Source organism: Rhinolophus ferrumequinum, chromosome 2 (assembly GCF_004115265.2).
Source record: "Rhinolophus ferrumequinum isolate MPI-CBG mRhiFer1 chromosome 2, mRhiFer1_v1.p, whole genome shotgun sequence".
Lineage (NCBI taxonomy): Eukaryota > Metazoa > Chordata > Mammalia > Chiroptera > Rhinolophidae > Rhinolophus > Rhinolophus ferrumequinum.
Genome location: NC_046285.1, coordinates 90322305 through 90345654, shown reverse-complemented (window position 1 = coordinate 90345654; position 23350 = coordinate 90322305). Strand labels below are relative to the sequence as shown.

The 23350-nt window shown below is 31.8% G+C and overlaps 1 protein-coding gene across 2 annotated transcripts in view; it reads right to left on the bottom strand.

Annotated features, from left to right (window-relative positions):
- The window catches only part of NCAM2 (neural cell adhesion molecule 2), a 457120-nt gene that overhangs the window by 85055 nt on the left and 348715 nt on the right, over window positions 1-23350 (bottom strand). For both annotated transcript variants that reach the window (XM_033135548.1, XM_033135550.1), the window contains exons 10-11: window positions 11905-12092; window positions 7162-7258 (exon numbers count right to left, since the gene is read on the bottom strand). In XM_033135548.1, the coding sequence (XP_032991439.1) occupies window positions 7162-7258; window positions 11905-12092 (285 nt within the window). The remainder of the gene's footprint in view (window positions 1-7161; window positions 7259-11904; window positions 12093-23350) is intronic.

The following is a 23350-nucleotide window of genomic DNA, read 5'->3' as shown; positions in this document are numbered from 1 at the left end:
TGTGAGCAGGACTGTATTCTCAAAACTGACTTGTATAGGCTTATCCATGACTTAGGTGAAAATACAGATGACTGCTTCGTGATATTTGTGAATTAAATCAATCTTGGAAAGAGAGCTAAAACATTGGATTTGACAGGGTCTTAGTAGGTTAAAAAGATGAGCCAAAACTGACAAGATGAGATTAAATGGGCTAAATACAGAGTCCTGAACCGAGGTTAAAAAAAAAAGAAAAGGGAAAAAAATCAATGGCGAAGCATAGCACAGGAGACCTCACCAGCATTTTTTGAGAAACATGTCAGACACTACACCAGAAGAAAAAAAAAAGTGGCAAAATTAATTGGGATTTTGTATTCTTTAATAGATATATTGTATCCAACATGAGTGAGGTCATTATCACATCACCCGCTTTTACTCTTCATTGGTCTACAATGTCTAGATCCATGCATAAAGAGACATCAGCAAACTGACTTCTCTCCAAAAGCAAAGTGACCCAGATGAACTATAAATTGGCCATAGTAGGTAACGTTGTTGAGTACATGCCACGTGCTGGTGCTCTGAATGCACTTCCTAACTTTGTCCTGACAGTAGTCTTCCCTGGTGGATCTTGGAACAGCTGCTATGGAGCGCTTAAATACCAGTCAGACAGGCAGGCAGCCTGGTGCGGGATGTGTGGCCTGCTGACAGCTCACAGCAGTCCGTCCCTTAACACTGACCAGGAGAAGGTGATTTCATCAGAAAAGTGTGCTAGCTAAAGCAACAACGGTTGGGATCACCATATTAAGGTGCAACATGAAGAACTGACAGTTAAAAGTTGAATAAAACAACAATGAAGTTAGGAAAGTTAATAAAATTATGACTGACTTCATGTGATGAAGTTTAAAAGTTAGAGTAAATGTCTTTGAAGAAAATCTTTCTAAAATACACATATAAACATACAGAATGCCTTGTCAGATCATGATCTACTGGAAGTAGAAAACTGCAAGGAAGGAATCATGATTGTCAGTTACATGGTTGCAATTTAATTTACTCTTATGTGTTCTACATTTTTAATATGCTCCAAGATATGTGTTTAAAAAAAAAAAGGAAAGAATGCTTGCTAGCTAGAAAGCAAGATTATCACCTAAGAAGTGTATTAAGAGGGAAACAAACAAAAAACAACAAAATGGTGAAGTCTTTTTAAAAAGAAAAAACGCTTTCCCTCTTCTCTCTCTCTGTCTTTGTCTATCTAATTATATTTGACATTTTAGTAAAATGTTAATATAATCAAATTGGCTATCAAACACATGTGAAGACTACCTTGTATTTCCCATAAGATTATAGAAAAACGTATTTATTTCAGTTTTCTAAAGGTGGGAAATAGGTCCAAGAAAACTGGACCAATGCTAGCTCATGAAAATGAAGATAGGGTTTAATAGAAAGAACTTGTTCAGGGCTTTTCTGATTTATTCCAAGCACAGTTCAATATCTTTAATTACTTTTAAATATTATTAGAGAAGTGAATAATCTTAGGTTCCTTGATATTAGTTGTGAGAATATTTTTTTAAAAAGGACTAGCTCTTTAAGATCACCTGTAGGAAATGGTAGCAAAAAGGCAAATGGAAGGCAAAAAGAGATTCTGCCTTCAGGCTGATGATTTGTTTCCAGGAGCACCTTGATTTGGTCAATATTTTACACTAGTCATTGCTTAAATCATAATTACAGCAGATATGATGATAACCAACTGTGTTTTTATGTATTGTTTCCTCATTTGTGAACATATATGTCTTCAGTAAAGTAGGGATAAATAACATCTCATGTACTTCCTTGAGCTACTATGAGAATTACGATGATGACTGCTCATGACTCAGTTTAGCCAACCACTCCTGTCTTCTTACTAGAACTTTATCAAGCTGTTCTTTTGTGGGAGAGATGATGGCAAAAGAAGTGTGAGGCCTGAAGGTGAACTATCCAGCTCGTGAGTATAAGTGGCGTCCGCCTGCCAATTTCCACATCCTATTCTATTTGCGTTGTTACTAAATAACAGAGTATATCTCCGTTGTCAAGAACAATGTTACCATCATATTTATCAAGAGATTGAAAAAATGGTAAATAAATTGCTCTATTTTAGAAGTAAAAATCACACCTGCATATTTCAAAACACTAGTTGTCTGTGAATAAATAATCATTTAATATGCAAATGTTCTTTGAAAGATTTGAAAATTACTTACAGGTTTACATATGAACCTATATAAGCACACACACAAAAGATACAAATGGATTTTATCAAGAATAATACCTATGTTCACAAGCAAGTTATGTTGTTTTCCTAAGTTGCTCTACCTTATGCATACATGTCCACTCGCCTTAGTTTCTTTCTTTTTCTTTTAAAATAATTTCATATTTATAGAACTTTGCAAGAATACTGTATACTGTGTTTCCCCGAAAATAAGACCTAGCCAGAGCATCATCTCTAATGTGTCTTTTGGAGCAAAAAATTAATATAAGACCCTATTTTAATATAAGACCAGGTCTATAATATAATGTAATGTAATATTATAATATAATATAATATAATATAATATAATATAATATAATATAATATAATATAATATAATATAATAATATAAAATATAATATAATATAATAATACCAGGTCTTATATTAATTTTTGCTCCAAAATATACATTAAAGCTGATGGTCCGGCTAGATCTTATTTTTGGGGAAACACAGTATAAATTTTTTAGCTGATCCCTCAGAGTAAGTTGACATTATGCCAACTTTAGTGTGTGTAACTAAAATAAAACATTCTCCTACACACGCTTTTTGAAACAAACTGGCATTTAATCCAAAGACTACAATCAAATTTTACCCATAATCTCAATAATATCCTGTATAACAAAAAACACCTACATGGCATATATTTATTACTTTTCTTCACTGTCCTTTTTTCTGAAAAGTTTTCTTAACCATTATTGATGTGCACGGCTTTGACAATTTGAAGGTCAGTTATTTTGTATATGGTTCCTCAATTGGATTTTTCTTATATTTCCTTATACATTCTGATTAAGCATTTTTGGCAGGAATATCACAGCAGTCATTTTGTGCTCTTCCTGTTGCCTCTTTCTTGCAGTACCCGAGTTTAATTTTCTCATTACTGATAATATTCACTTTGATCCTTTAATAAAAGTGGGATCGTCTAGGCTTGTCAACTGTATATATCCTATTTTTCTTTTTGTAATTAATTTGTAAATTGGGGGTAGGTACTTTAAGACTATTTCTATTTTTTTCTCATCTAACTTTCACACACCTGATGTAGCAACCACTGACGCATTAATTTATACTATGATGTTTGTTAAAGTTGGCTTATGGATGTTTTTGACATGTTCTTTTTAAAAAGAAATGTATCTCCTTTCTGGCATAATATATTGTTCCAGGCTTATCTTGTGTTTTCTCTGTTCCACTTTTTGAATCAGCAATTATTATTAGGAGCCCTGGTTAACTTTAGTGAAGTATGATATTTGGAAACTCAAATCTGGCTACCAGGTCTGCTCTTTGCTATTGGGGTGCTGCAGCTCCCAAGTCCTCTCAGTGGATAGAGATAGCTCAGAAATTGTTTTCTAAGTAATATTCTCAGCCAAAGGAAGCTCCTTGTTAAATATCTGAAAACACACACACACACACACACACACACACACACACACACACACCCCTGCCTAGGCCAAAACACCCCACTCTGGATCATGGAAGTTCCCGTTCACTCCATTCACTCTACTCAGGGACTGACACCCCACATCAGGCTGCTGTGCCTTACCCCACCCACACGCAGGTGCCTGCCTTGCTTAGATGTAAAACTTATTTATGCAGATGGGAAGAAAGGAAAGAGGGAGGGAGGGAGAGAGGAAAGAAGGAAGGAAGGAAGGAAAGAAGGAAGGAAGGAAGGAAGGAAGGAAGGAAGGAAGGAAAGAAGGAAAGAAGGAAAGAAGGAAAGAAGGAAGGAGGGAGGGAGAGAGGGAGGGACGGAGGGAGGGAGGGAGGGAAAGAAGGAAGGAAGGATGGAAGGAAGGAAAGAAGGAAAGAAGCAAAGAGGGAGGGAGAGAGGGAGGGATGGAAGGAGGGAGGGAGGGAAAGAAGGAAGGAAGGAAGGAAAGAAAAAACCAGGAAGAGAGGGGAGGGAGGGATGGAGGGAGGAAGAGAGGGGGGAGGGAGGGAGTGATGAAGAAAAGAAGGATGGGAGGGAAGAAGGAAGAAAGGAGGGCAGGAGGGAGGGAGGAAGGCAGGAAAGAAAGAGGGAGGGAGAGAGGTTGGGAAGGAAGGGAAGAAGATTTTTGAAGAAAAGGAAGTTAAAAAGGTAACTTTTTCCTATACTTTTTACTGAATGTGTAGCACATAATTTCATGCTAAATTTTGGCTGTTTTAATTTATTGCCCTTTGGAAGCAAAGTAATCTCTAACAGCGTAAAATACCATATGTCAAATGAACTTGAGCTTTTCCTAGTTCAAACAGGTGAATACAATATTGAGCTCTGATATTAACATATATTTTGAAATATTACCTTTATATATAATATGTCTGTTGTACTTTTTAAAAAATCACATTATACTGTCAGTGTTCAGATTCTACAGGAATGACTAAATTTTATAAGCATTAAAGGGCTCTCATCAAAAGAATGATATCTATAAATTTTGATATTTAAATGTATTTCCTATCTAAGTCTTGGTGTCTAACACATTTTTGTATCTTCATAACAATTCAAATTGAATATACCTTTTTCTGAAACATATTTTAGCCTGTATTTGCCACATTTTTTAATATTAGCAGAATTATACTGTTCAAAAATATTTCCAATAACATTCTAACTCTTAGTTTGAAGGCACATTTTCTATTTTTAAATTATGATTAGAGAGAAACCCACTTATTTCATATCTTTATTAGAAAACTAGGTATCAGATATTTTATTTCTCTAATCATTTATTTCATTTTTATTAAATGTATTGGGGTGATATTGGTTAGTAAAATTACATAGGTTTCAAGTGTACAATTCTATAACACATCATCTATATATTGCATTATATGTTCACATCCAGAGTCAGTTCTCCTTCCGTCACCATATATTTGATCCCCTTTTCCCTCTTCTCCCACCCCTCTCCCCCCTTAATGGTCCCCTTTGGTAACCACTAAACTGTTGTCTGTGTCTATGAGTTTTTGTTTGTTTGTTTGTCTTGCTTATTTGTTGCTTTCAGTTTTCTATTCCACATATGAGTGAAATCATATGGTTCTCGACTCTTTCTTCTGAATTACTCAAACATATTTTTCAATGGAAAGTACCACAGTAAGTTATGCAAATTATCAATGTACACAGGCATTACATTTTCCCAGAGAATTTACTGTTTAAAGAGAGACTGTTTAAATCTCATCAATATAATGTTCTATTTTTTCATATTTTTTTCTAGAATTACAAACTTAAAAACTACTAAATTAAATTTTGGTCGTTTATCAAGTTTTACTTAAATAAATAGAAAACTGCATCATTTATATAAAAATGTAATATATCATAGTGAATCAGTATTAATATAATGTTATATATATATGCATATATTGATTATATCACTAATCATTATTTATAAAAAGTTCATACTAATAAGACATTTGCTTAATTTTCTAAGGCTCAGAATTAATATGAATAGTGAATGCTTCTCATCAGTACAAATAATACTTCAAGTTATTATCAATGGATTTTGATGTGACTTACATTTTATATTCCTAGAATTTAATTTGCTTGTATAATGATTTATTCATATGCCTTCTTCCCATGATTTTCATTGAGATTAATTTTCTAATGTCTTCATGATAGACAATAAATATTAGTTTATTTCCTCTTTCCTTCATCTTTTCCTCTCTCCTTTCCCTCTTGTCTTAACTATCTCTCTCATCTTAATTTCTGGCTTTCTTCCCTAAAACTCTTTAAAACAATCCCTTGTCTCCCATCTACCCCAGTGTAGTAAATTGGACAGTAAGAGGTTTCCAGTTACATAATAATTTGAGTATTTTGAGCTTTGTAAACCTTTTAATTTCTCTTTTGGCCTTTACAACTAATGATATTTGTTTTCCAAATGTATTTTCATAGCAGTAAAAATATCTTTTATAACTTAATATAAAATTATAGTTATACATAAGAACTCTACTTAGAAAGTGTTTTTGAAATAGTTGCATAAAGCTATCAATTCTATTAAAACATAATATTTCAATAATTTTCTAATATTTGTCTACCTAGACTTAGAAAACAATAAATCATATTTTTTTGCATCATCTAGGCCAGGGGTGTGCAAACTTTTTTCAACGTTTTTCACCAAGAGCCATATGTGGTAAAATACACAAACAGCCGGGCCACTCACTCGAGGTGAAGTACGTATTGCCACACCTGGTTTATTTAAGTAAACTAAATATAATTTTGGAGTTTGCTGCGGGCCAATTAAAAATGGATTGCGGGCTGCAGTTGGCCCACAGGCCGCAGCTGGCCCGCGGGCACAGTTTGGACACCCCTGATCTAGGCTATAGAAAGTATAAAACGTCCATTTCTAAATTTCCAATCAGTCTTGTAAAAAATAATGACAAATTCTATAAATATTTTTGTGTGTATATATATGTACGTATATAACAAAAATATAGCTGGATTTGTAGTTAAAATGAATTTTACACCACATGTTATTTCTATTAATATATCTTTAAGTTTCAGAGGACTAACTAGAATGTTTTTATATATACAGAATGAAACATTTTTTGAAAAGTGATATAACCCTACATTTTCTAGTTTCCTTAAAACTAAGCTTATTATTTCATTATCAACTTTCAAATTTTAAAGTATATTTAGTTTTGTTTTCTTTTTCTCTAAAGGCGTTTTTATTTTCAATTTTGACAGTATTCTTATTATACTTAAAATTTGATTTCTTAAGACCTAGGTTGCCCAAATCTTTCATAAGTGGGGGATTTGGAATCAGAGTTTAAAATCAATTTTGATTAGTAAATACATTCTAAGTCCTCATTATATGTCAGATACAACTGTTCCAAAATTTTAAGCATATTAATTTTTAGAATAATAACCTGAATCACACTTACTGAAATGTAAAAGCTATTTGCTTACAGAAATATTGCATGAAATTTCAGACATGATTGTGCTATACTCACCAGCCAAAGCCAGTATATATTCTTGAAATCTTGTCCCTATGCGGTTAGTGGCTGTGCAATTATATCGTCCAAAGTCATTGTCAGATGTAGGTGCAATCTAAAATAATTATAACAATAAAAGTTTACAATTTTAAAACAACATCACACAAGTTTTAAAATAGACTCTAGTATGACTACCACCTTCACACATGCTTACTAACTAACAACTCCTGACATAACCTTTGTTCTTACATGAAGTAAACATTACTAAGTAATATAAAGTCCTGTAAGATGTAATCCATAGAATTATACTATCCAAAGTACTAGGTGAATATAGTCTATTATTTATGAAGTAGATAAATGCCATCATTTTGTTACATCTAATGAATAGAAAAACCATTAGATATTAATATATGTACATTTCAGAATGTAGTATATAGTTTGAAAGATATGTATTCTGCAATCCCTGCAGATGTGAACTTTAAAAAAGGAAACTTATCAAAAGCATTGTTAACTCTTTGTTTAACTCTAAGATCAGGTAAATTTAGAGTTCAAGAAAGCCTCAAAATGTCAGATCTCTTCCTAATGATACTATTTAACATAAAATATTAACAAAGGATGAAGACTCATTCAAAAAAAAAAAAAAAATCTTTCCAGGAAGGTGTTTTCCATGAAAAAACACTGGCCTTGTAGATGATTCCCTGCAGACAGGCCCATTATTTTGACATCTAGTAACTGTATCTTGCCTCTGTTTCTGTTCATTTTCTGTCACTCTTTTTCAGTTTTGATAGAACATAGCCGACCTCAATCTTTATACGTTTGAAATCCATAATTAAGTTAACCTTCCAGGATTCTGTGGCTGAATGCTGGCACCTATCCTGCAATTCTAATATACTAAAATTCTGAAGAACCAATTCAGAAAAGAGATTTGATGACAGTAATAGATAAGATTTTCAATCCCAATAACTATCATTAAGAGAGAATATGCTTACAAGTTGCAGTTAATTTCAACTCCATCCCAAAAGGGGGAAATTATTTTGTGGTAATGAGGGGCTATTAACTAAAAGTGCAATTTTGAGGTCCATTGAAGATGTTAATTCTGAAAGATTCCAAAATAAAGCTGTGCCATTCATTCTCTAGTCAGCTGCCCATTTACAAATAGATCATAAGTTTAAGGATTAGAAGTTTTAACAGCTCTTTAAAAAGTACTCCAAACTGATTTGTCATTTTTCTTACATTTAGCTTTTAATAAACCAGGGTAATTTAACTCTAAAATAATTTTACTGGTAAAAAAGAAATTTGTCAAAATTTGTCAAAATGCAGGCATATCAGAAAGCTATTTGCATATTCCATTGGGGAAAATATGTACTGAATGGATACAATGCAGAGACAGGAGGGACATGATAAAGAACTGGCACCATTACATAGCTCATTAAAATTAATAAAGTAATTTAAATAAATCCATTTTCATTGGAACACTTTTTAAAAGGTTTAATTCCTTTTTTTCCACTTCCTGAGAGTTCAGTTATCAAAGGAAAACCTTTACAATTCAATATGAAATAAATAATTCCTTTATCATGTTGTATGATGGACAAATACAAAAAATATCAATAATAGCACAGATTTTTTTTTGTACATAGATCTAGACATAATTTGTCCAAATTACATGCCTTACGGCATATTTGGTGTATTCTAGGAAAGCAACATGAAAGTGAAGACCAACAGTGGCTTTATGCTCAATCCCAGCACAATGGAAAAAAATAGATATATTTTTTTCAAAATACAAAATAATGAACAACTAAGTTACAAAGTGTAAATTTAAAGTACTTAAATGTGCAAATTAGTGCTGATATTTATCATGGAAGTAGTAGGAACATCTATTTATGTATGACACACTTCATATTTTAATATGTAGTTAAAATAATTGAGATATTGGGATTTGGCAGAATATAATATCATGTTTCCCTGAAAATAAGACCTAGCTGGACCATCAGCTCTAATGAGTCTTTTGGAGCAAAAATTAATATAAGACCCAGTATTACATTATATTATATTATATTATATTATACCTAGTCCTATATAAAACCCGATATTAATTATATTATATATTATATTATATTATATTATATTATATTATATTATATTATATTATATTATATTATATTATATAAGACCTGGTCTTATATTACATTAAAATAAGACCGGGTCTTATATTAATTTTTGCTCCAAAGGACGCATTACAGCTGATGGTTCGGCTAGGTCTTATTTTTGGGGAAACACGGTAGATCAATGAATATAGTTTTAACCACCAAACTATAAGCTGAGAGTGTAATGTTAATGAAAAGTCTTGGTAGTCCTTTTCCTAAACCTTCAAAAACTTGATTTCCACTTTCTATGTATTCTATGATGAGAAAATCTTTTAAAGAGTTAGTATCATTATTTAGGACAAGGAACAATAAGGATGATTCAAAGAAGAATATTATCCCCATCAACCTATTAGAAACTTCCTGCATCAGTTTTTACCCGTATATTGAAAAATTGTCTTATTATCTCAGGAGAGTTCTTAGTAATATTACTTAAAACAAACAAACAAAAAACAGTTTTGATGAGCTTTACAACAGATGTATTTATTGGCATTAACCCAAAGGATTTATAGATTTCGTTATATTTAAAATTCACAAATTTAGAAGTTCACATATATATTTAATCAAAGAAAAGAAACCTTTAAAAATCAAATCGAGAAATTCATTATTGACCAATTTGTTACTAATTGTAAACTTGATTTTTTATATATTTACATTCCTGAGAATTAACAATTATGTGACTATTATAATAATTACTAAACACAAAGTAATAATGTGCTATCTCAAGCAACTATGTATACTATTAATCAAAAATTAATCCTGCTTATTTTTTTTTCTTTTTGCTGTTGTCATTGTTATTTTGTTTTATTTTGTCTTTAAGTTGTATTAGGTACGTTTATTATTTTAGAATTTAAGTTTAAATTTTTAAAAATATTATACATATAAAAAGTGTATGCTTACAGTCAATGCTTTACCAATAGATTTCCTGGCTATGTGTAAAGTAAAGACAAATTGCTTAGTTGTCACTTTGGGACGGGGAGGAATGCCATTTACGCAGAAGACTGAGTAACACTGGAGACTTCTATAAATATTTAAATGTCAGATTTACAAAATGTCACTTGACATTGACTATGGGGAATGATGATCTATCCCACTAACTGAAAAGTGGTAAGATAAAGTAAAGCAGAGATTACAGATTAGTTTGTCTTTAAACATGAACTTGTATCTACCTATCATGGACTGACTTGTGTCCGCCTCCACTAGAGTCATACATTGAATCCCTGACCATCTAGCGTGCCTATATTTGGAGACAGTCTTTAAGGAGGTAACTAAGGTTAACTGATGTCATAGAGTGGGGTCTGACACCCTTGTAAGAAGAGACACAGAAGATAGGCCATAGGAACACACAGTGAGAGGGCACAATCTGCAAACCCAAGTAGAGAGGTTTCACCAGAAACCAATCCGCCTCCAGCTGTGTGTGAGGTTAAAAAAAAGAAAAAAAGTTTTATGTTGTTTAAGTCACCAAGTTTGGGGTAGTTTTTATGGCAGCTTGAACACCCTAATATATCACCCAAAACTGCAGTGAAATCCGACCTCAGGTTTTAAGTATGGTTAAATACCTAAAATTTAGGTTGCATCTGCCCAAATGTCATTGTGATATAGACCTCCATGTCAATTCTGCAATAACTAGTTCTTCCAATATAGTTACAAAGAAACTAATTTAAATTGATTTAGACAAAATGACTTTATTATCAGTCAGTTATCCAAATATTAGGGAAAGTAATGGCTAAATTCTTCTATCAACTCTTCTATCAACTCTTCTATCAAATATTTTACTAAGTCCAATTACCAGGTAGAAGAGATGGTATAGATGAGAATACCTTTAAGGGAATGCAGTACAGGAACCTGGTGTTATTCTAAAACATGCAATTTAAAAATTTATGAAAATTGACTTAGGGGGGAAATATAGCACTTGTATAGCTAAATAAGGCTATTTGAGGAAGCTTCCCAATTGTTCTGAGAGCATGATGAAGTGCAAGGGCTGATGATCATTGTCACAGACTTATATATAAACTTTGGAAATATACACACACCACATAATCTGCAATTAATAAATGAAAGGTAATGTATTCAAACAGAATTTAAGGGACAGGCACTTGGCAGTACAAAAACAATTATATACCATCTTAACTTAAAAATTAAAATGAAATGAGGATTCAACAAGTAAATCTGGTTTATTTAGGAACTTGAAATATATAGCCAGTGGATAGCATTTACATATGCCAGTCTAAGGAGAAGAAAGGTGTAAACAGAATGTAGGGCCAGTATCCACACTGAAATTGAAATTTTGGCTTCAAGAGCTGAAAAATCACTCATTTGATCTATTTTTTTCCTGATATAATTGGTTTTATTTTCTAAAAGTAAATTCATGAAAAATAATGGCTTTTGTGATACACCGAGTTTTTCTATGTAAATAGTAAGATGTTATTCGTTAAAGAGCCATAATCCAAATGTATACAATTTTCTTTTAAGTAAATAAACATGAAATATATACAATAGGTTTATATTGATTTTGTAATATAAATATATTATGTATTAATTCATATTTTAAGATATTTAAACATATTTTAAAATAGTAGGTAACTGCTAAAATAATGTTGATATGCACATGAAGACTTACCTCTAATATCATCTTTCTTCCTGCACTATATGTCTTTAAATTTGTGGTGTTTTTAGCTGGTAACACTAATTTCTCTCTTCTCCAATGGACTGATGCTGGTGGATTCGATTTCACATCACAGCTTATATTGATTGGATTTCCTTCCCAAGAGTAATAAATTGTTTGGTTTGATATGAACTTGGGAGCATCTGTAAAGGAAAATAATATAACATTTATAGACATTTTTAATTAGTATAAACAATACTATCATTGAATACCAAAGGAACCACAACAATTCTAATTTCATGTATTTAATTGTTATCAGAACTCATGAAAATATGTGCCATTGGACCGTTTCATCAAATAATTTTAATATAAAAACATTCCAACTTGGCCAATTATTAAAATATGAAACATTAATGCTTAGAGTTAAATTTGCATTTAATAATTAGACAAAAATATCCACCCAGCAAATTCATAGTTATCTACATATGTGGAGTCGGTTTCTGAAACTACCCATGCTGCAGTGAGAATTTAACATAAAACTTAACAAAAATCAGTGTTTTGTATCATTTTGAAATCTTCTTTTAGTTACATAATTTCTTCTACAAATATTTTGAAGCAGATACAAAATCTAAACTAAAATGGCAATATTACTATTAAAATAACTTTTCCTAAACTATCATTTCCTGTTTTTATTAAACCAGAGATGACTTAATTTAGTCAACAATATTAATTTGAAAATTAATCAGCTGCTATGATGCTCTGTTAATGCTCAGGCCCCTACATCAAACTTCTATAATAATAGTTAAGACAAGATAGACAATATATTATTTCATTTAATTGAAATAACCTAATTGTGAAGACATACAGACATGGGTTTTAGTCTTGCTCCACTCTGGAATTTTGATGTAGGCCAAATGTCAGTCAATCATAATCTTTTTGAGTCTTAGTACCTTAACTGCATAATATTTGAGAGGATTCATTTTTTTCATTTTTACATAAAAACAATCTTAAGAGGTAGCTAAAATGTTGCAGGTGTTTATACTGATTATTATTGTTACTAATATTTACTATTTAAAACTTAGCATCACTTCATAAATAATCAACTTGAGTTGTCTAACTTAAATGTTTTGTTTTACTACCCTTAATTACTTAAAAAATTACCTACATCCATTTTTTTAAATTAAAGTTACTGGGGTGACAAGTGTTAGTAAAGTTACATAGGTTTCAGGTGTACAATTCTGTAATACATCATCTATATATCCCATTGTGTGTTCACCACCCAGAGTCAGTTCTCCTTCCATCACCATATATTTGATCCCCTTTACGTTTTTCTACCATCCCTCCTCCTCCCTTTACCCTCTGGTAAGTGGCTACCCATTTTTTCACAACAGATTATATATCAAATATATAAGAATTATAATATGTCGTGAACAAATGAAAAAGTAATCATTTAAAACTTCTTGTCCTACATATTTGACTATGTTTTTAATGCCGTTCTCACACATAAGCATGAAATATTTATTGAACACTTTCTATATAATAATAAGTTTATACATTTTATTCTATTTGGTCTTTTAATAAACTTGTAAGGAGGTGTTACCCTGTTTTATGCAATAAGGGATACGGAGCAAGAGCTGTCATGCTTTCTCTAGTACTAGGTTTTAGGTCTGGAATGTGAGTGTAGGGTGATTTTAACCAGGGTCCATCCTATTGCCATTCCACCTAGAAACAAAATTATAATTTTCAGTGCTAGCGACATTTTGGTGATGTGGACCCTATCGTACATTAATGAGGGGAATATAATTGAAACAATTCCTCAGGAGGATAAAGAGCCTTAAAAAGCTTTAAGATGTCAATTCCAAAAGTCAGTCCTAGGTATCCCTCCAAAGAGAATAAGTTTATTAGGAAAGGTTTATATATAGGACTTTAAATGCATTGTTATTTTAATAACAAAAGCTGAAACAAACTTAATGTCCAGAAAAGAGGATTGGCTAAATGAATAGTGATACATCTTGGCACTTAGGTGGGCTAAATATTCCACAGACGTATCTGCCTATGGTTTTGCCTCAGCGTGCGATGCGCCTGCCCTCGTCTTTACCTGGCTGCTTTCAAAGCGGAGCTCCCATGCTTTCCAAACGCAGCCTTTCCACAGCTGTCATTTGCGGGTGATGTTCCTACTTTGTGCTCCCACACATTCTATGTTCTTTCTTAGCATAGTTATAGGAATTGGAAGTATCTATTTGATTGTTTCTCCACCCAAACCATCTGAATCTTATAGCCTAAGCTATTTTAAATAATCACAATTATATTCCTGATGGCTTACACAGTATAAGATGCTTATTTGGTTCTCAAAAACTACAATGAATTTACTGGAAATTAAATAGGGAATTAACTTTCAATTAAACAGTTCAGTCAAATTGAACAGAAGATATTTTCAAGGAGAAAAGAAAAAAAAACACAAAACTCTTTCAAGGCATTGAAAAATCTGAGAGTCTGACTAATTAGGGGTAGAGCTGTAAGAGAAGCCAAACTTCCTGATGTTCACAGTACATAGCTAGTCTTATATCTATATTTATCTCTATCTACAAAATGTTTTTTACTGTTTAATATACATGAAATATAATCTCTTTAGCATAGTAATATTTTAGGGAGAGGCGTATGAATAATTTATTTGCATATAATCAAATATGAAAATCATGCATGCTAATAGAACTATTAACAGCTGACTCACAGTCTACTCTGTACACAATATGGCATCTGTGTGTATATGTATTGTATTATTATAATTTACCCATAAATTTAGGGCAATATTTTTTTTAATAAAAGCAAGCAATTGCCACTAATTGTTTGCCAGATAATCTCAGTGGGAATTTAATTCAAAATTACTGATGTTGAGTGCCGACGTGCTACAGGCTATACATGCTATACTGAAAGCACATTAAGAAATGTATTTCTGGCGTGAGGCAAAGAAATACTGATAACTCCCATCTACAATAAAACAGAAACTAGATTCCTGTACCTTAGATATTTTACAAATATCAAAACAGTATCAACACAGCAATATTTACTGCCACAAGGCTGGCATGTCATGACATCAGACAACTGGTGTTGAGCCACCATTGAAAGAAGAATGTGTACTCAGAGAAAGGCAACATGTGTTGACTTCAGGCTAAAAAATAATGCAGCCATGTTTCATATTGATGAATCAAAAATGTTCACAAAATTAGGCCTTTCTAGAAAAGCAAACCTTTCACATCATGAAAGGCTTCAAATGTTGTACAGAGGAAACAACTTTGTCAGCTTTTTTTTTTTTTTTTTTTTAAAGCAGGGTTGAAGGAAGAAAGAGAAATATGGCATAAGCAGAACTGTGGAAAGAGCAGAATTTATGTATATTATCTAATATATCATCTAATATATCTAATATACATCATCTAATATATCTATATCTATCTATATTTATAGATACATAGATCGATATATATATATATATATATATATGAACCAAAAATATATATATATGAACCAAAAATATAGTGTATATAGAAACCAACAATATAGGCATGGGCAAATTTTCACCTTGACATTGCTTTCTTTGCCTAGGTTGTGTGCCTTTATTTTATGCATGTGGTAAATTAACTAACAGACTATAAAGTTAAGGAAACATCTCTTAAGGCATTCTATGCCTCCTAAATTAAAGTACAAATTACAATGAACAGAAGTAACTATTAGAAGAACATATTTTTATCTGAGTATAGAAGAAAAATCAGAGAAACCTGAGTTGGGACATGATAGAAGTGCATAATCCATACAATGGGAAGGTAGAGATATCCTTCAGAAAGTGGTAACAATGAGAAGCAAGGAAAGTAGAAGAAAACACCCTCCTTGACGAAACTTCAGTCCGAGTTCTATAAGGCTTTTTTTGACTACACACTGTCCTTGAGCCATGTCCTTGGTCTGCCTTTAGTAAAGAATCCTACCTAAGTCAGTTTAGTGAGAATCCTTCCATTCTTGGTATCTGATTACTGTTGATAACTGATCAAGTCCCTTTTTACCCACCCTTAATATCCACATTGACGGCCTGTTTTTAGCAAGAATCCTATTAGGCCAGTTTAGCAAGAATCACATTGTCCTTGAAACTAAATCAAGTTCTCTTAGAAATTTTTTTTCTTTCTTTCTTTTTTTTTTTTGTTTATTGGGGTGATAATTATTAGTAAACTTACATAGATTTCAAGCATACAATTCTGCAATACATCATCTATATATCACCTTGTGTGCTCACCACCCAGAGTCAGTTCTCCTTCCATCACCCACATATTTGATCCTTTTTACCCTCATCCACCACACGCCTCTGTCCTTCCCTCTGGTAACCAGTAAACTGTTGTCTGCGTCCATGAGTTTTTGTTTGTTTGTATTGTTCCTTTGTTTCTTTCAGTTTTATGTTCCATATATCAGTGAAATCATGTAGTTCTTGACTTTTTCTGTCTGACTTATTTTGCTTAGCATAATAATCTCAAGATCCATCCATGTTGTTGCAAATGGCATGGCACTATTTCATCTTTTCTTATGGCAACATAGTGTTCCATTGTGTATATATACCACATCTTTTTTATCCTATCATCTACTGAAGGGCACTTTGGTTGTTTCCATGTCTTGGCCACCAGAAATTTTCCATCCACTGCCTCTTGTCATTCTGCTCAATCCCACTTTTCCTTGCATGTTGAGTTGAGTTTGATCTTTCTCCCCTTTGGCAACAGCCTTGACACTTATTGCAATAGACTGGAATAAAGTCTTTGTTTCCTTTTTAAACAGGTGTCTGAATAATTTCTCTCTGACAAAAGAAAGGGTATACTCAAAAAACTGTAATTAAAAGGAAAACTTGATTGTGTTTAAGAGGGAATGAGAATGAGAAAGGCAGATCTGAAGCAAATATGGCAGCTACTATAAAACTATTGGATTATTTTTTGTAATATGTAAATTTGAAGTGTTAGAGTTAGAATTACATTTTTTTTTTTAAATCAATCACACAAGAATTTTACTCAACCAGACTTTCAGACAGGGAAGAATGGGAGACTTATATCTACCAGTAAATTCACCAAGTTCGCATTGCATGAAGAAGCGATCTTTGTATTTTTAGCATTTACCTATTAACAAAGTTAAACTTGTGACATTTTTGTGCACATAGTCACTTTAAGTTCTGCAGAACTGGACAGATCTCATAGCATCTAACATCTGGAAAGAAACATGGGAGTCATCTACACATCTTCATTCTCCATACAAGAAACGTCGTCTGAAACATTTGGGAAGGTGGCAGCAGAGCCAAGATCACCATTTTTTGGCTCTTTATATTCATCTCACGAAACCACACTGCTATGCCAGTTATTCTATTAACAACTGTAAGTATATTCTCAGAGAGTTGTTCCTATAGGTCATTAACAGTGTTACTCCACATAGGAATTAATGTTTGAAGTGATTATACCAAGTAATCAAGGAAGTACTTTAGTATGTCCTGTATACTGTATTTAAGCAATAAAGGAAATATGTAATAGAGTTTAGAAGAATTTTGGTGAAAAGGAGTGTACATTGTATGCTCACTTTTTTCAAAGTGATGCCAATAAAATGAAATAATTAGAATGATCATCACCTTCTCTATTCCTATGCTGATGTATGAGTAGTAGCTAACATGTAAGAAAAAAATATATTCTAGGTCAGGCTGGGCATTTTCCACCTTCAGGATTTTATGGCTAGAACCATGTTTAGTAACACATCTTTGAATAAATAGTGCTTAAAAACTCAGGAAAATTAATTTTACATAGGAGAAAAGATCTAAAATTGGAGGGGGAGAAAGAGGTAGAAAAAGAGGGAGACGGAGAGGGAGGGTGAGAAGGAAAAAGGAGAAAGGGGGAGGAAATCAAGAACAAGGATAAGAACACTATAAAGTATATATATATGTGTGTGTGTGTGTGTGTATACACACACATATATAACACACACATATATACACACACACATATATAAATGTAGGGGGACTATGATATTTACCATACATAAAGAGATATTGAACCATTTAAAAGGTGACATTTGCTTTTGGTTAAAATTATATAAACCCCTTGGCGTAATGCTAATTATTTCATGTTTATAAGTGCCTGTGGTTGGTAGTTTACTTTACATACACAGGTACTTATATATATACTCATATATAATAAAGATGATTGATCTGTAATAAATACCATTTAAATAAGTTAATATCTTTAAAACTAGAGAATGTTTAAGAAAAAATAAGAGTTTGTTGGTGGTGAAAATATTGGAAAGCAAATTATCTTTAGGCTACCATGTCCTCTACTTAATGATTATATGATTATTAATAAAAATAGATACAAAACTGTATAGACTGGAAAAGGGTGAAAATGTAAAACTGGATGTAAAATGAATAAAGACTAAAAATAAAGGAACTATGTTCTCTTAGCTATTATCACAATGGGAAGATCTCAAGAGAAAAATTATTTAGATTTTATTAAATGGCAGCTGGATAAGCAGAAGGCTGAGTTAAAACATTTCAACAGTCTTATATCCATGGCCTTGACTGGATCTCTGATTTAAAATTGCCAGCACAAGCACAAATAGCAAAGGATGCCAGGATCTGAACTTGTCTCTTTCTCCAAGTTGGGATCAGGAAAGTCATCTTCCAGGCATACCAGGAGACAGAGAAACTTTTAAGAGTGCCTTCGGACTTGGTGCCAATTACTACTATTTTGATAAATATCCTTTTTATTTCATTAATTTTAATTTCTTTCTTTTTTTTTTTTTTTTTTTTTTTTAGTTTTTTCCTTATTGCTGAGACTTACAACTGAACACACAGCCGGCATCCCTCCCTGCATTTCTGTCACTGAACAAGACTTCCTAACTTGATTACTTTTCTTAATACAAGCTTTTCAGTTTCTCTTGTCATTTCCTCTCAGGCTCTAAAGTCAGTCTCTCTCTCTCTCTCTCTTTCCTGAACATGGTTTATTTGTGGTTGATACCTGTGAGTAAAGTCTTACTTCCTGCAGTGTGCTGGCCTGGATTCCTGAATTCTGCCTGCCCATTAGCAGGGTGACGCTGGTAACAAAAAAACAAACAGGTTTTGGGAACTGAAATGTATCACCTGAAAGTCCACACGTTCATAAGTAATAGAATCAATATTCATATTGACTATATATTAGGCATTTTGAGAACTGAATTGAAAAGTGATATTAGTGTAAGATTTACAAACACTGAAAAATCAATTTAAGTCGTTTATAATCATATTGATAGCATAATATACATTGCCCTTGTAAAACAGTATTGAGATTATTGAAATCTGCCTTGACAGCTCTCCAAATAATTTATATATTACCATGAAATACTGTCTTATCTTGAAGTGATCATACTGTGTGGCATAAAATTTTAAATATATATATTTTTAATATTAGATTTTAAGAACCACAAATAACAGCAAAACGATTTTAATGTGTAATACATTGTACTATTTTAAAAGCTTTGGCATTCATTTCCCACCAATAAATTACAGTACATGAAAATACCATTCACTTCTCTCCGTTGTCATTATTACATCCCTGTTCAAGGTCTTATACTTTATGCCGTCAACTTTAGAAGCTCTGTCCTTACTGGCTTACTGGCCTCCTGGCCTACCAGTTTCTGTTTTAATACAGTGTTACTATCCTGCTTAAACCTTTCTAGAAGATTCTCGTCACATTTCTTAAATCAAAAAATTTCATGATGATTTATAAAGTTCTCCATTAGCTGGCCGAGGCCTCTTCTCTGACCCTGTCTCCATTTGGGTTAACTCTGTCCCTTAAACTGCATCCATCCCTAACCCTTTCCTGCTTTCAGCCCCTTGCCTAGCTGTCTCATTTATCTAATCACTTTTAGATATATTTCGTCTTAATGTGGTTGTGTGTGTTCCATCTCCCTAATTGAAACATAAATTCTGAGAATAAGGACAACTGTTTCCTACAGCACCTGAATTTATATTTGAAACTCAGTAGATACTCAGTAAATAATAGTAAATTTAATTCATGATGAAAACCCAGGATACGTATGTATTCTAGATCTCATCACTCCATTGAACAGTGGAGGAAAAGTATACAGACATATGTTTGACTTTCCTAAAATCACAGGACTTTAATCTGGTGTTAATTCTATAGTAATACATTTTCCTTCATAGACTCCTATTGCTTAGTTTGTGAAGAAGCCAGCCCCTTAAATTAACTAAGAATTGACTGCACATATTTTTATAGTATCTAAAACATCTTGACACTTTTTTTTTCAGTCATCGAATTTTCTCATTTGATTTATGCTGAAGGAAACTACCAAGGGAATAAAAGCTAATATATCCTTTGGCACATTTAGAAGATAACTCAATTAATAATTTCATAGATACAGTTCTACTGTATGTTCACTCATATGCAGAATTAGCTATGGCAATTAACTAGATTCAGTCCATGTGGCATGGGAATTCGAATGGTTACCTGGAATACTAAATTAGATGTGTTTATGGCCAATTGAACCATAGCACTGGATGTGCATTTTCTGCTAAAGTTGAACTCAGTTATGCATAAATATCAGCATAGTTTATGATCCTAGATTCATAAGCATCATTTCTATTAAAATCTGCCTATATGTGACTTCTTAGCATGCACCTAATTTGACTGTTATTAGTGATATTGACTGTTATTAGTGATATAAGTATTACTAATCATAAGACAAGTTTGACTATAAGGCGAATTATTCTTCTTCCTACTGTTATTCTTCTTTGTCTTGTCCTAATATCTCTCTTCCTTAAATCACACATAAAATACTAATAAAAGTATTTTATTACCTTTTGCTATTTTGTCCTCTATGGTTGCTTTATATATTGAATTTTCCATAAACAGCTACAGTATTTTAAAACTGTATTATCACCATCGGACACAATTTCACATATACATCTAGGAAACAAAGCTTAAGTGAATATTTTTATAAACATTTCCAAGTTGGCAAAAGGAGAACAATTTGTCATAGAGATATAGCAGTGTTAAAAGTTGTCTTATAAACAACAGTAATGCTATTTTGCTCAGAATTTACCAGTAGCACATTGTGTAATTTAGGTAATTTTTTCCTTATCGATGTCACAACTTTCAAGTGTTTACTATCAAGTCATTACTATCAAAGTTGAAAACTATGAAGTAAAATGTAATTTTTTATCCAGTGATTTAATTTGATGTCCAGGTTGTTAATTTTACCAATGATAAAAATAGCTCCACAATTTTAGTTAATTTCTTAAACTTCTCAGGTCTATCACACCTTGATGACTTAAAAATCTAAAGCAAACTAAAATATTTCCACTATTATATCTTAACGTGAGCAGTTGTGCACTCTAGAATGTTGTTTGTTATATGCATAATGGAATATCTGTATCACAGCAACAGAAGACAAACAATAAAAACTCTTAATTATTATTGCCTGCATAATAACAATAACAACGTTAGAAATAATAATGACGATGATAGTAGCTAACATGGTACTTATGACCTGTGGTTAAATTTAAGCACAATTACATACATTAGATATTATTATCATTTTATCTTTATATTTATCACCTCTTAATTGGCAAGCTGAAATGTAGTGAACTATGTAGCCATTTTCTACTTCCCTTTATGTCTCTTCAGTAAAAATTGGTAACGTATTGTCAATATTCACAACTTTCTAATAACCATGCTATGTAATTGAACTTAGATCCCAATTTCTTTCTACTTAACTATTTTTAGGTTGACATACAGGTTTATTTTTAATATGTGCTCAAGTAGTACATTTTTGATTTAAAAAGGTGATAAACTATCATCAAAATTATTTTTACAGAATAGAGCAAAATAATTTGAGCCATTCCAGTTATGATTGTAACTGAATCACGTGTGATACATTTTCTGAGTATTGCATCATAGTAACCAAAAACAAAAAAAAGTATAACCTTTTCTAAAAAGAATAGCTTATTGACATGGTTATCCCCTTTTAAATAGAATTTTTTTGGGGGGATAAAAATATGTACTCTTTGTTTTTCTTTCCCCAGATTATCATACTGCCTAGCATATTTTAAGCATTAATAAACATGAATTTAATGAATGAATTTGGCAATAAATATAAAGCACGTGGTAGTATACTGTTATGTACAATATTTGTCTTACAAGTTATTTTGTAATATTAATAATTTTTTTAAAATATCAGAGAAATTAAAGTAAAAGTATATAGAATAAAGGACACATTGCAAACCAGAGTCTGAATGAAAAACACCTACAATTCTAATTCAGCCACATGAACATATCTGTGCAAGTGCTTTCGATTTTGCTTTCCCAAAATAAAGCTCTAGATTTAGGAAGAAACGAAAATCAAGATTTTAGAGTATCTATTACATGCAAAAATATCTTTTGTGGTTTTCCAGACAGCTTCTGGAAAATCACTAATATGTTCTTTGTTCTGCTTTTTTTTCATTTCAGAAAAAGAGATGTTAGAAATATTAAGGTTTGTGTCTGATATTATATTATAGTGGAAAAGTTTCTATTCGTTCTCACAAAGAACATTTCATTGTGCAAAACCAAAAATGCTTAAATAAAATTTTCAAACATATATGCATATATTCAAATGAAATTTTTCTCTTAGTTTATTAGGCTACAAACTAAACACTTTACATATTTAATTCTCATTATTTGATAAAGATATAAAATAAATATCTCAGAAATAATTAAAATAAGCAATCATAATGAGAAATGTAGCTCAGGGCAAAAAAAAGTTTAAATCAATTGTTTTAGCATTGCTGATTTAAAAGTATTGGCAACAAAAATTAATCATATTATGAAGTTTGAGAAAAATAACAAAAAAAATAAAAGTATCAAAAATAGGATATTTTTTACAGTATTGGGCTGACTACATTGATATTACCTCTTATAATTTAAGAAGAATTTTTAGAAGGTGCAAGAAAAATCAAAGATTTCCTTAAAAAAAAAATCATTGAATTATCTGTACCTAACAAGTTAATATTTGAAATCCTGCTATATATGAAACATTTTGAGATCCTAACAGTGCTATAAAAAATTGTTTAAAGAGGTAAATTGTTTCTATGAAGACTTTGTCTTCATCACAGGAGCAGAAATAGTTTTTCTTGTCAACAATACTGGAGTAGAGGACATTTTACTCCAAATGACCTTATAAATATGAAAGAAAGGAATCTATGTGGATGAATATGTAAGTCAAATGAGTCATATGGGTTTTAAAATTCAATAGATACAGAATCAATATTATCTGATTCTTAGGTTCCACTTCTTTAAAACATTATGATGATATTACATTTATAAGAGGATTTTTTTCTATCATTGCTCATTTGTAAGTATGATGTATTTAATTATACATGGATTGAATTATGTTAATTTATGATACTTTGTAAGCTGTCCCA